Below are 12,528 nucleotides of genomic sequence, written 5' to 3' on the forward strand. Positions count from 1 at the left end.
CAGCATTAGCCAGTATTTTCCACCAAAGTTGTTCATCCCCACCTTACCAGCTTCACAGTTCAACTCCAAGCAACCAGCATGGCATTAACTGTGCTAGAAAGTAGAATGCAGCAAAAAGAGGCAGATTCGATGACAGACAAAGTCATGATAAGAGCATGACACTACATAATCCAAGGCACCCTACGCTAGTATGCCCTGTATGAAATAGCATAAAATATAGGCAGGTTATGCTCTTCCCTGGTCTCATCAACAGTCCAAAAATTGGGTGCATGAAAGTGTATAAGCCGATCCACCTACTACAAGCATCAAGCCTAAGCTAGCATGTCTAACAATGGGATAAGTTCAAGCTACTACACAATACAGCCTCGTCTATGTTGGATACTAGGCACCATCATAGGGGGAAGTTCTCTGTCTAGAGCTTTTCACCAGACAGTGTCATGTTCAATATTATCTCAAAATTCACGACTTGAAATGTACAAATGATCATGTATGCCTACATAAACCTAAACTTTCACATCCAGTAGTGTCTTCTTGAGTATCATAGCAAAGCTGATTTTGCCACCAAAAACTTGACACTGCACTTGGGCTTGTAGCCTTGTATGTTGAACTCCTTCAATGTAAGCAAAAAGCAAACAAATATACATCCAGGCAGTTGTACAGACTATTTGGAAGAATCTCATTCCAAGAAAATACACACAGCAACAGAGCTTCCCTGTCTAACGTGTGCCTGGAATAAAATGCTGAAACGTCTTATACTCGTAAAAGCAGCTTTGACATGGAGCAAGCTCTCATGCATAACAACCAGCCTGCAGCTGAGAGCACTTAATCAATATCTACATCGATGATTGATGGATCCGATTGGTCTTTCGAAAAGTCTTGTCTTGGCTGCCACACCACAGCCTTGCAATAATTGCACACAACCATTTGACTGCGATTCCCTATAAACCGCCTTTTACAAGATGGGCAAGCACCCTGCATCCAATGTGTATATACAAGTGATGCTTTAAATGACAATCCATGTAATTTGTGTTGATTTTACAAACATTCAAGAGAAACACTAAAGAATGCAGGCGCTATAATACCTACCTCAACAATCATGTTTCTTGCAGCAGATCTGATAAGCAATGGAGCAGCCAAAGGCAGCACCCACATGGAGAAAAGGATGATTCTAAACAACCAGCCAGATAGAAGGAACCACAAGAAGACTAGCGTCTGCAGAATCACACATTAAGAAAGTGATACAAAACAATAGAAACTCCCTCTCTCTCTCTCTCTCTCTCTCTCTCTCTCTCTCTCTCTTGCACGCGCGCACGTCGAAGATCACCTTGCAGAGGTGGAATCCCATCAAGACACCGTAGATGCACAGGTGGAGATCATCCTCACCAAGGCCAAGAAGGTGGAGAGCACCACTAATGAAACCATGGCAACAGAAGCGTCGAGATGCACTAGCCCTCAAAATCTGAATCCGTAGGTTACCCAAAGATTGGGAGTACGAGGATTACATACCTCCGCAATTTGTTTCACACACCCCCAATGATCAAGTGAAACCATTCCACAGTAACAGATTTTGACAAACAAAATGGTAACCCCGCACATGACCCTCACCTTTGACACCAAATTCAGCAAAATGGATATCCTTAAACAGTCCAAGAACTCGAAGGGTACCAAAGTGTGGATCGCACATGAGCTCGCCCCATCACAGCTGAAGCAAAAAGGCGTAAAACTCATGAAAATTCCAGCAGCACATCAAGAAGCAAAATGGGGCGTTTTTCGTGATGAAAAAGCCCTCATCCAAGATTTTAGACCCAAACATCAGTTTGTCGGGAACAAATCTCCTACTATTGTAGATGCAGCATCACTCAGCATGACTTGTATATGAATCCTAGGACTCTTATTTTTTGATTTAGTTTGATGTTTTCTTTTTTATCAGCGAATGAGATCCCATGTCAGACGTTTTTGGCCTTCTACCATAGTAACATGGGACGGGGAACGGGGACAGGGACGGGGAACGGGGGACGGCATGGGACAGCATACAAAATATGAAATTTTAAGTAAGCACTCATTTAAGAAACTCAACAATACTAAAACAAAGTCACTTTACACTTCCAAAGCATCAATATTAAGTCATACTAGCAAAAAAATGGGTGTTACAAAAAAGGAGATCGGGCACCCAGGACCCAGTCGCCAAAGGCTAAAGCAAAATACAAGGGCAAAGGCCTAGGCCCTAACCACGTAAGTGGCATACAAAAAAGAGACTATCACTAGAGTAGTACATATGTAAAAAAGCCTCAAGGGGCAAATGAAGTGCTGGCCTCACGATCATGGGTCCCTGCAATGCCTGCAGGCTCCATAGAGATGTCCTCCACTTGCTCCTCCAACTCCTCATCATCTTGAGACATCTCCCACTCGGTAAATGCATCAGCCTTTGCAGTTGCACTCTTGCAAAGCATTCCTAAGTTTGCACTCACAAAGACTGGATTATTTGCCCGTTCCACCCCAAGACGGTTCCTCTTCTTCGATGCAATGTGATTGTATGAGCTCCAAAGTTGCTCTAGACAAGAGGAACTCACTACCTGGCTGAGAATGCGGATGGCTAGATGCTGAAGCTCAAGTCCATCCGAACCAAAATCTTCCCACCACAAAGCGGCCCCAACTTTGAAGCGATCATCCTGTGCATCCATGTCTCCATAAGAGCCCTGAAAGCTCCTATACCTGGACAACTGGTCATGGATCTTCCGCCTAACATTTGGGTCAGGCACAAGTCGAGTCAAGACAAGTCTCCATAGCTTGCTCACCTCTACGTCACTTTCTTGCCCTTTACCCTGAAACTCAGGGTCCACCACATAGGCTACTGCATGCAAAGGAGAGAAGTAGGAGTTCCACCTACGCACACATAGGGCACGGATCTCCTCGTACCTGTCCTCATCTGGCTCCAAATCCCTCAGCTTCTCTATCATGCTGTCCATAGCCTCATATACCTTGCCGATGCATGGCTTCATACCATCCACAAGCCTCATCAAGTGGACAATAGGTTGAACCATAGCACCAATGCACTTCACTTTTTCCCAAAAATCAGGGCTCTCTGCTTTTTCCTTGCATAGAGCTCTTGTCTCAGTGGAAGCCAATGGTGAAGAAGTGAACTCGTCACTAATGAACAACTGTCTCAATGCACCACTACACTCTTTCAATCGGTGGAGCATCAAGAAGTTGCAGGCAAACCTCGTATCTGAGTATTTGAGCAGCTGACGACTAGATTTTTTGGAGAATTCATGGCGTAGGAACTGATGGTTTGTGACAAATGTCACTATTTGGCTGCCCACTTGGATGATAGGCCGGATCCATGGCAAGTCCCCAATATCCTTCAAGAGATTATTTAAGCAATATGCCATGCAAAATGACACGATGATGTTGGGGTACATGCTCTCAATGATCGCTCCGGCTGCCCTGTTTGAAGCCTCCCCATCAGCAACAAAGCCCACAACTAGGTCTGGGCCAATGATCTCTATGCCACTAGCCCACTCTACTGCTAGCACATCAGCACTCTTCCTGGTCCCAGAAGCATCATGTGAGGCGATGAAGTACATCTCACCGCGGGAATATGCGACAAGGCCATGGATGGATCTCTTCCGCGTATCACCCCATCCATCGGCTATCAGGGACACTCCATTCCTTGCCCATTGTCGCTTCGTGTTTTCTGTTGCTTACTCCACAAGCCTCTTCTCCTTCTCTAGCAATGTGGTGCGCAAGGACTCCGATGATGGGAGCGTATAGTTTGGACCATACTCCCCTATCTTCTTCACCATGACCTTGAAGTAGTCCGATCTATCCACAAAAAATGAATAATTTAATAACCGATCAACTTCAAAGTTCAAAGTTCAAGTAACTTGTAAGAGGAACATTGTAAAATGATAGATCTTAAGCTAGACATCTTAATTCTTGATTACCTGGCAGCAAGGAAAGCAATGTGGTCATGAAAGAAGAAGCGGGCTATGGCCGTATCCACCTCTTTCTTCTTCTTGGGGTCCCAACTACCCTCAAGAGTACTTTGCCGGCGTGAGTGTGTGGATGCGGTCGGCATGGAGAAGGACGGTGTTGGGGCCCATTCTTGTGGGGCGGGTGATGCACCCGCGGGTGCCAATGAAGTGGATGTACATGGGGATGCCGATGTGGATGCCGAACCTTGGGATGGCCTCACTAGTGTTGCAGGATCCACGGCCACATGCGGCACTCTCCTCCTTGAAAGCAAGGCTTCATGTGCGGCAACACGTTCAAGAAGCCTCCTCCTCGTCTCCGGTGTGACATAATCACAAAATCGGACCTCATGACCGGGCTCATGCAAGAGGTGAGCTCTCACTTTATCCGCCCCACCCGTTCGCCTATATGGACATAGCTTGCAAGACCATGGGCGAGAGCCTCCTCCACTTCCGGGATGATCGGAGTTGACCTCTTCCCACCAAGACCAACCTTCGGTCCTCCTTCCTCTATTCGTATTGGCGCCGCCGGAACGAGGTACGGGGGATGGTCGCGATGAAGATGCCATGGAGGCAAGTGCCAAGGAGGCTTGAGCAATGGAGGTGAGTGTAGAGAGAGATGTAGGAGAGGCTAAAGCAAGAGGAGGTGAGACCGTGAGTGTAGGAGAGAGATGTAGGAGAGGCTTGAGCCTTGAGCAATGGAGGTGAGAGTAGGAGAGGCTTGCCAATGAAGAGGCTAGAGCAAGAGGTGAATGTAGGAGGGCAACAGGACTACAAGTGACAACTTGAAATTACAACTTACCCAAGGTCCCAATGCCACTTGAGCCTTGAGGCTTGAGGAGAGCTAGAGCCTTGCCCGGTTGCCCAATGCCCACTTGGGTCTTGAGCCTTGAAAGTTGAGGAGTGTTGAGCCAATGAGCTTTCCACTTGAGACTTGAAAGTTGAAGAGCATTGAGGCTTGAGCTTGAGCCTTGCTTGAGCCTTGCCAATGGGGGCTCTTCTTATAGCCATGGACCAAGTGGGGACGGCTGCTCAATGGCTAGGCGCCCAACAGCTACAGGGCGCAACGGCCAACTGCGCAACGGTCCGCTAACCGTCCCGTCCAGCTCCATCCCACACAAACAGCCGTCCCGCCGTCCCGGAATCGCAGTCCCCTTGTTGCAGCGTGGGCTCACACGTCCCCTGTCCAGTTCCGTTCGGCACGTTATGGGACAGCGTTCCCCCGTCCCAAGGGTCCGTCCCCCACGTCCCCTGTGACTATGCCTTCTGCAAATGTTAATAGAACTCTCTCTCTCTCTCTCTCTCTCTCTCTCTCTCTCTCTCTCTCACACACACACAAAGGGTAAGTGTGTTTGGAATCACGTGACCACACACGGTAGACATCAACTCCCATGGCTAACCTTGTCCTCATCCATGCATCTTGCATTACAAGGGACTGAAGGACTGAGAACTGTTAGTATGCTGAGCAACAAAGTAGATGAGAACACACGGTCTCTCTATAGATGCTCTGCCACCTTTTCTGTACCTTGGACAGCCCCATTTTTTAATATATAACTCATAAGTGAGTTATGAGCAAATAATCTCACGAGTATAATTTTATTCGAAAAAGCTATACAAGTTAGGATTATGAGTCAAGTGGGTTATTGTATTGTTGTAGCCTTGTGTGCTATGATAGTCGGTATTAGGTAACCGAAGCCATGAGTGCTAACCCAATCCTGCCAGTCCATATGATGGAGACGGTTTGCCGATGGCCCTTTTGGGTGGGTCCTAGTGGTTTGGACACCACGGCTTGCAGGTATGGTCTTAATGGACACCTACTCTCGGGGGTGATCTAATATACTAGATCTATGGTTGGGTGGTGAGCCTGCGCCTCACGAATCTAATTTGGATTTAACAAGTGTTTAGGGGATCTTGGAGAGGGTTGGTCGTGACAAACCCTTGACAGTTGGTATCAAGGCTACCCTAAATTGGTGTGAAAGATGGGGTGATGCATGGAGCGATGTTCTGTAAGCTTTCCGAACCTCTTTCCTAGGGCTTTGCACAAGATTCACGTATTCCTTGTGATTACTATTGCTTTTAAGCTTTTTGATTTATGCTCTCGATGAGGTGGGGTGTCGTGTATGCATGCTTGTGTGAGAATTGGTGAGAAGGAAAAGAGACAATGTGTGATGCTTTCCAAGAACTAGGCTTTGCTTTTTGCATGTGTGAGCCAGATGTTAAACCACAATCTTAGGATTAGCTACTATGTGCAAGTGTTAAGCTTTTAGCTTAATTGAACATTATTAAACATAATAAAAGATCTTAATGCTTAAATACTTGAGTAAATAGGAATCAGAGAGTATAAAGTTGTGTTGTGTTGCATTCGGACACAAGGCCACCTTAAATAGGGCCTGAAAAGTTACAAATGATCCGTAACCGAAGGGTGTAACTCTTGAATGAATAGTCATGTTCTTTCCACGTAGAGATGTGTCCTTTGATCGATAGATGTATCTCTTTGAAGAGATGTGTTCTTTAGTGATGACCCAGGTGCCAAGGTGTGACCCTTCACTGGTGTCCTTTCAATGTTTGAAGGCTAATCAAGAGTAGTTAGAGAGATAAAGTCACAATCATGACATTCCCTCCCACTTAAAATAAGACTCTGGCTAAATAAGAGACGTTTGATGTTGAAAGACTTTTGGAAATATTGGTAGATGTTCTTGAAGATATTTGTCATTAGAACATTTGTGCTTGTGATGAAGCTCACACTGAGAAATATTGAAAATATTATCTTGTTGTCTTGCTTTAAATGCTAAATCCCAAGTCATAGAATCATTCTTTAATGTCTTCTTTCTTTGTTGGCTTCCAAATGTTGGGCTTGAAGTTGACTTGGTTGTGCTGCAATGTACAAGAATCTGGAAGTTCACCATGAATTCTCTCAATGATACCTCAATGGATTGAAAGAAGTGAAGTACTCATCAAAGTAATTAGAAGAATGTGTGAAATTCTCTGCAGTGTTGAAAACATTATCCTCTTGTTTGGTATCAATCGTGTCATCCCATGTGGGTAAGATTGAAACAAGTGTTAAATTCACTTTGGTAGTCTCTATGCCTTCAAAGAAGTCCACCATTGGTGACTCATCATGTTGAGATAAAAAGTCCAAGGACTTTTCAATATTCTCCTCCCATTCTTCTGAAGTCATGCTGGAAGAATCCTCAGTGTTGTCATCAAGTGACGCAATAAAGTTTGCCATAGATGTGTCCAAGTTAGGAGAGTCAGCTTTAGATCCACAAATGTGTTCCATGTCAGTATGTGAACTCTCTGAAGAAATGATTGACGCAAGACTAGCACTAACATGAAGTGCACGAGCTATTGCATGTTTTCCTTTTGAATTATCGGAGAAGTCTTCTGAAGTTGATTATGGTTTTGAGTAGCATTAGGTTGTTTAGGACATTCAAACTGTCTATGATTGCCATGACAAATTGTGCACAATCTCATCTTTTGTCATTCATGAGAAGATGAGGTTGTTGTTGGACCAAGCTTGCAAGGCTAGTCACGTTTAGAGTCTCAATGCACGTGGTTGAAAGAACTGTTGACGCTCGAATGATAAGAAGATGCCCTTCTTGTCCGAAAGGTTGTTGCAAATGTTGCCAAGGGAAGTGGGGTCGTAATTGAAAGTTGCCTGATGATTATTGTTCATGACCTTCACGAGCCATATATGAACCATTGCCATAACGACCTTGAGAGGCCGATGTCTAAGAATTCCAATTCAGATCCACAACACCCTTGGCGTGCTCGTCAGCTGGGGACAAAGAATCAATCTCCAGTATCATATTAGTGAACTGTGGAATATAAGAAAATAGAGAACCAGTTTGGTCAAAGTGCATGAACGAGTTCGAGCTTGAAGATTCGCATTGGCAAGAATAAATACTTACGGATGACCCGCTCAAATTTTTTCCACGTTGCAATCATTTTCCAATGTGATGTCGTCATTGCAACCAAAGTAAGGCAGTATCCTTAACTTTAAAGTAAGGATGCGGCAAATGTAATCTTCTTGGCATCAATAAGAACCATAGAGTCAAAATACAAGCGTACTCGGGGTTTAATTTCCAATTTCTTTGTTTTACTAGCTTGCAAAAGACAACAAAGAGTATTAAGATCGTCACCTTCCATCTCGGGAGAAATGTTGTCTTCATTGTGTGGTACAGATACTATAGTGTCGATTGCTATATAGAACCGGTATGAGAATGGTGATCCATCTGCAACAACTGTTGGATCTGAGAAGCCACTGTGGCCATGGACTCTCGAAGCTGCTACCAGAACGACTGATGCATCTACTTCAAAGCTTGAAGCCAATCGTTTGGAGCTGGACTGCCAGGCATGGATCTGGTCCTCCATAGTAGTAGGCTGAGATGAAGACTCTAAAAGTTGAGGCTTCGGGGGTTGTGGTTGCTGATGCCTTTGCGTCCTAGTGAGAACCATTTGCAGGTGGGTGAGAAAGAGGCATACTGTGAACTGGGAAGGGTAGGTGGCAAGCTGAGGAGACTGCTATAGACCACCCTCTATAGGTAGAAACATCAGCTGGAACCGAGAGCACTGGGACTAGTTGTTGCCGATGAAGAGGGAGTAGAGGGGGTTTTTATTGTTTTTTAAAACCATAGATCCCAATTGGCACACTTGAAGTGTGTGGTGCCCATATGATGATGAATTTGTGAGTTTCTGTTGTATAAACAATCCACCTTTTTAATGTTTGAATTGCAAAAAGCTTTAAGGAAAAATCACACACGTGTTGCCATCTATGTATGACAAAGGGAAGGGGCATCAAGCTACCATGCTGCAGAGAGGAGGGTGGTTTTTTTTCAATGCAGAGAAGCACCTATTCAAGGAGAAGGGTGCGGTTGATCGTTTTTTGTGTAGTCCTTTTTTTGGTGTGCGCTGGCCATTTTGCTTCACATTTTTTGTTTTTGAAGTTAGTTTATGTGCGCGCTGCATGTAGAGGCCAAAAACAACATTCAGATGGTTTTTATATATATATTTTTTGTTCCTTTTTTTTGCTGGCCGCATTAGACGTTTTTATGTAGGCTTCTTGTGTGGCTTAATAATAAGGAAAGCCTTATTAAAATAAGGCTAAGGTAAGAACCTTAGTAACATTACTCATTTTTTTTTTTAAAGAAGCGAAAAGTGGTGTCTTTTCACAGTGAAGGGTGGCAACTCCTTATGGGTGATGATTCAACCGGGTGAGGAGATATGCACAAAATGATGCGCAAACATCAGACAGAATTGCGCAAACATTTAAAAATTGGCAAGGACATTCTCTCCCATTCTTCCATACAATCCTTGCTTAGGGTTAGGGATTGCTGATTTTTAGGGTTAGGGTTTCGCTGTGGACATCCTACAAGATGGAAATTGTTTTCTTTGATACCCCTGCAAGTAGAACAAGCATGCGAGCACTAGGATCGCAGAGGCCTCATTTAGGACCCAGAGATTTGCAGTAGGATAAAGCAGATATGGGAGGGACTGGAATTTATTTCAAGCGTACCTTGGATGCCAGCCTTGGGGAGATTAGCAAATTTTTGCAAGAGGCAGCACAGAGCAAATTGGTGGCGAGGAGCATTCAGAGGGGTCTTGCTTCTCTCCGGTGTCTTTAGGAGAGTTCCCCTGATAGCCCATGGATTGGGGGTCAGTTTGCTGCCACCCATTTAGAGCTCAGATCCATCGAGGAGAGGAGGGTGGAGAGATTGCAGGCCCTCACAAGCGGAGAGATCGTATTCACCGATTGCGTGGCCAAGATGGAGCAACCCCCCCCCCCGTGAGAGCCATTGCCACGAACTTTTTTAGATCCCTCCTCATAGGTGCCCCATTATCCCCACAGGTGGTGGATGTGCAAAAGCAAGTCTAGCGACACATGAGAGAGGTGGTTCCACCCGCTCTTTAGACCTTCTTATTGACCCCCTTCGAGCAGGCGGAGGCCTTGACGGCTCTTCCTAGGGGCAAATGCCTAGAAACGGACGGGCTTTCAGTTTCCTTCGCCACTAGGATATCATGGAAGGCGGCCTTCGAGCACCCTTCAATGAGATTATGATTACAGGCGCCATGCCAGAGAGGCTCTCAGAGGGTTTGATTCATTTGATTCCTAAGGAAGGTGGTGACAGATTCAGTGGAGACCCATCACCCTCCTTGGAACTGCCTACAAGATCTTGGTCAAGGTCATCAGTCGAAGACTTCAGCCTTTCCTCCCCGACTTGATCCATGACACTTAGACAGGTTTTGTTTAGGATCGGAGCATTCATGACAACATCCTCACTTTCTGGGAGGCGATAGCTTCAGCCAAGTTACGACAATAGGACCTCATAGTGCTCCTCCTAGACTTTGAGAAAGCTTATGATAGGGTTGATTGGAGATTTCTGGAGGGCACGCTGCACCGGATGGGGTTCCCAGAGTAGTGGATCCGTGGTGTTTCAAGACTTTACTCGGCTTCCCACAATCAGGTCCTCATTTAGGGAGCCCGAGGCGACAGATTTCCCCTTTCTCGCTTGGTCCAGCAGGGCTGTCCACTAGCACCTTACCTTTTCATATTCGTCGCCGAGGCCATGAACAGTTTCCTCTCTGCTTAGGAGACCGGACTCCAAGGATTGCGTCTCCCCCTCCATACTCAAGAGTAGCTGCTAGACTCAGAGTTTGCAGATGACACAGCGGCATACCTATCCGGAGATGTGGGGAATCTCCAGAGATTCGTTGAGGCGATTGAGATCTTTTGTCGCGCATCAGGAGGGCAGATCACCTGGGACAAGTCGTGTGGTCTCGGCTCTACACCCGCCTAAACTTAGCGCCTAGTGGAGGATTTCCAGTGGATCTCGAGGGGCACTCCAATCCGCTATTTGGGATGCCAAGTGGGCATCGATATCCCTCCAGAGCAGCAGCTCGCCCCTCTTCTTCTGAGCATTCGGAAGAAGCTTTTGTACTGGAGCACTGCGAGGCTCTCCTTAGCTGGTCGAGTGGTGGTGGCGAACTAGGTCCTTCTTACCACCATGTGGTCCATTATTTCTTGTTGGGCCTTCTCCCGAGTATGCATTGGTCAAGTACAGCAGTTGATCCGGAACTTCTTGTTAGCCGGCAGTGATGGTAGGCCTTTCCGGGCCAAGGTGGCCTGGAGAGTGATCATTCAACCACGATGCAGAGGGGACCTAGGCATCATAGACCCACGCTATTCAGAGTTGCACCCTGCTAGGCAAGCTGATTGTTAAAGGACTCTATCCCGATGGTGAGCCTTGGAAGGACTTCCTCTTGGCTCGAATTTCAGCCTGTACCTCGAGCCTAGGGGCCCCTGGCCGCAAAGCACTAGATGGATCTTCACTGAGATGCGGGGCCCACAAATTTAGTCCAGCTTTTGAGGACATCCGATCTTGGGATCACCTGAGGCCAGCCCTTAGGCAATTAGCTCCGGTAGCCTTAGTCTTTAGAGAAGCGTCTTTGACAGCCCCTAATCTGGAACCCCCTGATCCGTTTACCTAGTGGCCATATATTGGAGACCCGACCTCATGTATCATGGGGAGCATTGAGCACACGACCTGCCAGGTCCCTTGGAGATTGGCTTACACGCGGCAGTTGCCCTTGGAGGCTCAGGAGAGAGGCCTGGCAGGAACCAAGGGTAGAGACAGACTCAGCCTCAACATCGACTCTGCTATTCCCCGGGAATGGCTGACACCTATTGTCACCATTTAGCCACCGAAAATGCACGAAGAAGAGTCCATAGTCTTAAGGGCTGAACTTACTCGTATGCAGGCTCTTCTCTATGCACAACAAGAAGAATTGAAGCTCTACCACTACGAGGATCAATTGGTACGTGACCGTTTGAAAGCCAAGAAAGCTGAATCTTATATGGAACATGCAATGGCAATGATTGCTTAGAGTTGCACATGCAACCGAGGGATGTACCACGTGCATACTTAGCTCGTACCGAGGATGTCTATGCAAAAAAGGCAACCATCCCACATGTCTTGGAATCCCTACAAGTGTCCGAACAAGAACTTATGTCTAAGATGATGAATCTTGATGCTCTGGGAGAGGAACCATTGGCTACTTCACGCCATGCAGGAGTACCTTATGTAGCCCAAGGATGCAATGTTTATGGCAGTGGTCAAAGTGTATGTCAAATGCCATTGCCGTTGAAAATGTGCATGCACAACACATGCAACATGGGCTGCAATTTTCTGTTGGTACAGGTATTCCGCGTATCTCTCATGCCACTCGTGACTTCAAGTGTGCTCGTGAGGGAGAAGCTATTGGTGAAAATGCACCAATGCATGTTGAGGAGCCAGCTATGCCTCATGCTTACAGGGCACATGTATCTATGCCTAATGCATCACCTTTTGTTCCTAAAACGATGCCAGTCACAAGGGCTATCCCAATGGACAAACATGCGAGAAAACATGTTGAGATGCAAGCTCATGCATCAAAGTCTCGTGACTTCAAAGCCGGAGACAAATCTGTGAAGTTTGACGCATATCGTGGGAAATATGATGCATCAAAGGCACTTACTTTTATTACCTAGTTTGATATTGCTTTCAGTGATGAGGATTTC

At 46.1% G+C, this 12,528-nt stretch overlaps 1 protein-coding gene across 1 annotated transcript in view; it reads right to left on the bottom strand.

Annotated features, from left to right (window-relative positions):
- Nucleotides 1-307: 307 nt before the first annotated feature.
- The window catches only part of LOC147622207 (uncharacterized), a 46,928-nt gene continuing 34,707 nt past the window's right edge, over nt 308-12,528 (bottom strand). The window contains exons 3-4 of the mRNA XM_086823687.1: nt 1,087-1,212; nt 308-972 (exon numbers count right to left, since the gene is read on the bottom strand). Of these exons, the coding sequence (XP_086679813.1) occupies nt 823-972; nt 1,087-1,212 (276 nt within the window). The 3' untranslated portion in view covers nt 308-822. The remainder of the gene's footprint in view (nt 973-1,086; nt 1,213-12,528) is intronic.

The sequence above is a fragment of the Cibotium barometz genome, chromosome 29 (genome assembly GCF_041138505.1).
Source record: "Cibotium barometz isolate CiBa-2024 chromosome 29, ASM4113850v1, whole genome shotgun sequence".
In the NCBI taxonomy this organism is placed as follows: Eukaryota; Viridiplantae; Streptophyta; class Polypodiopsida; order Cyatheales; family Cibotiaceae; genus Cibotium; species Cibotium barometz.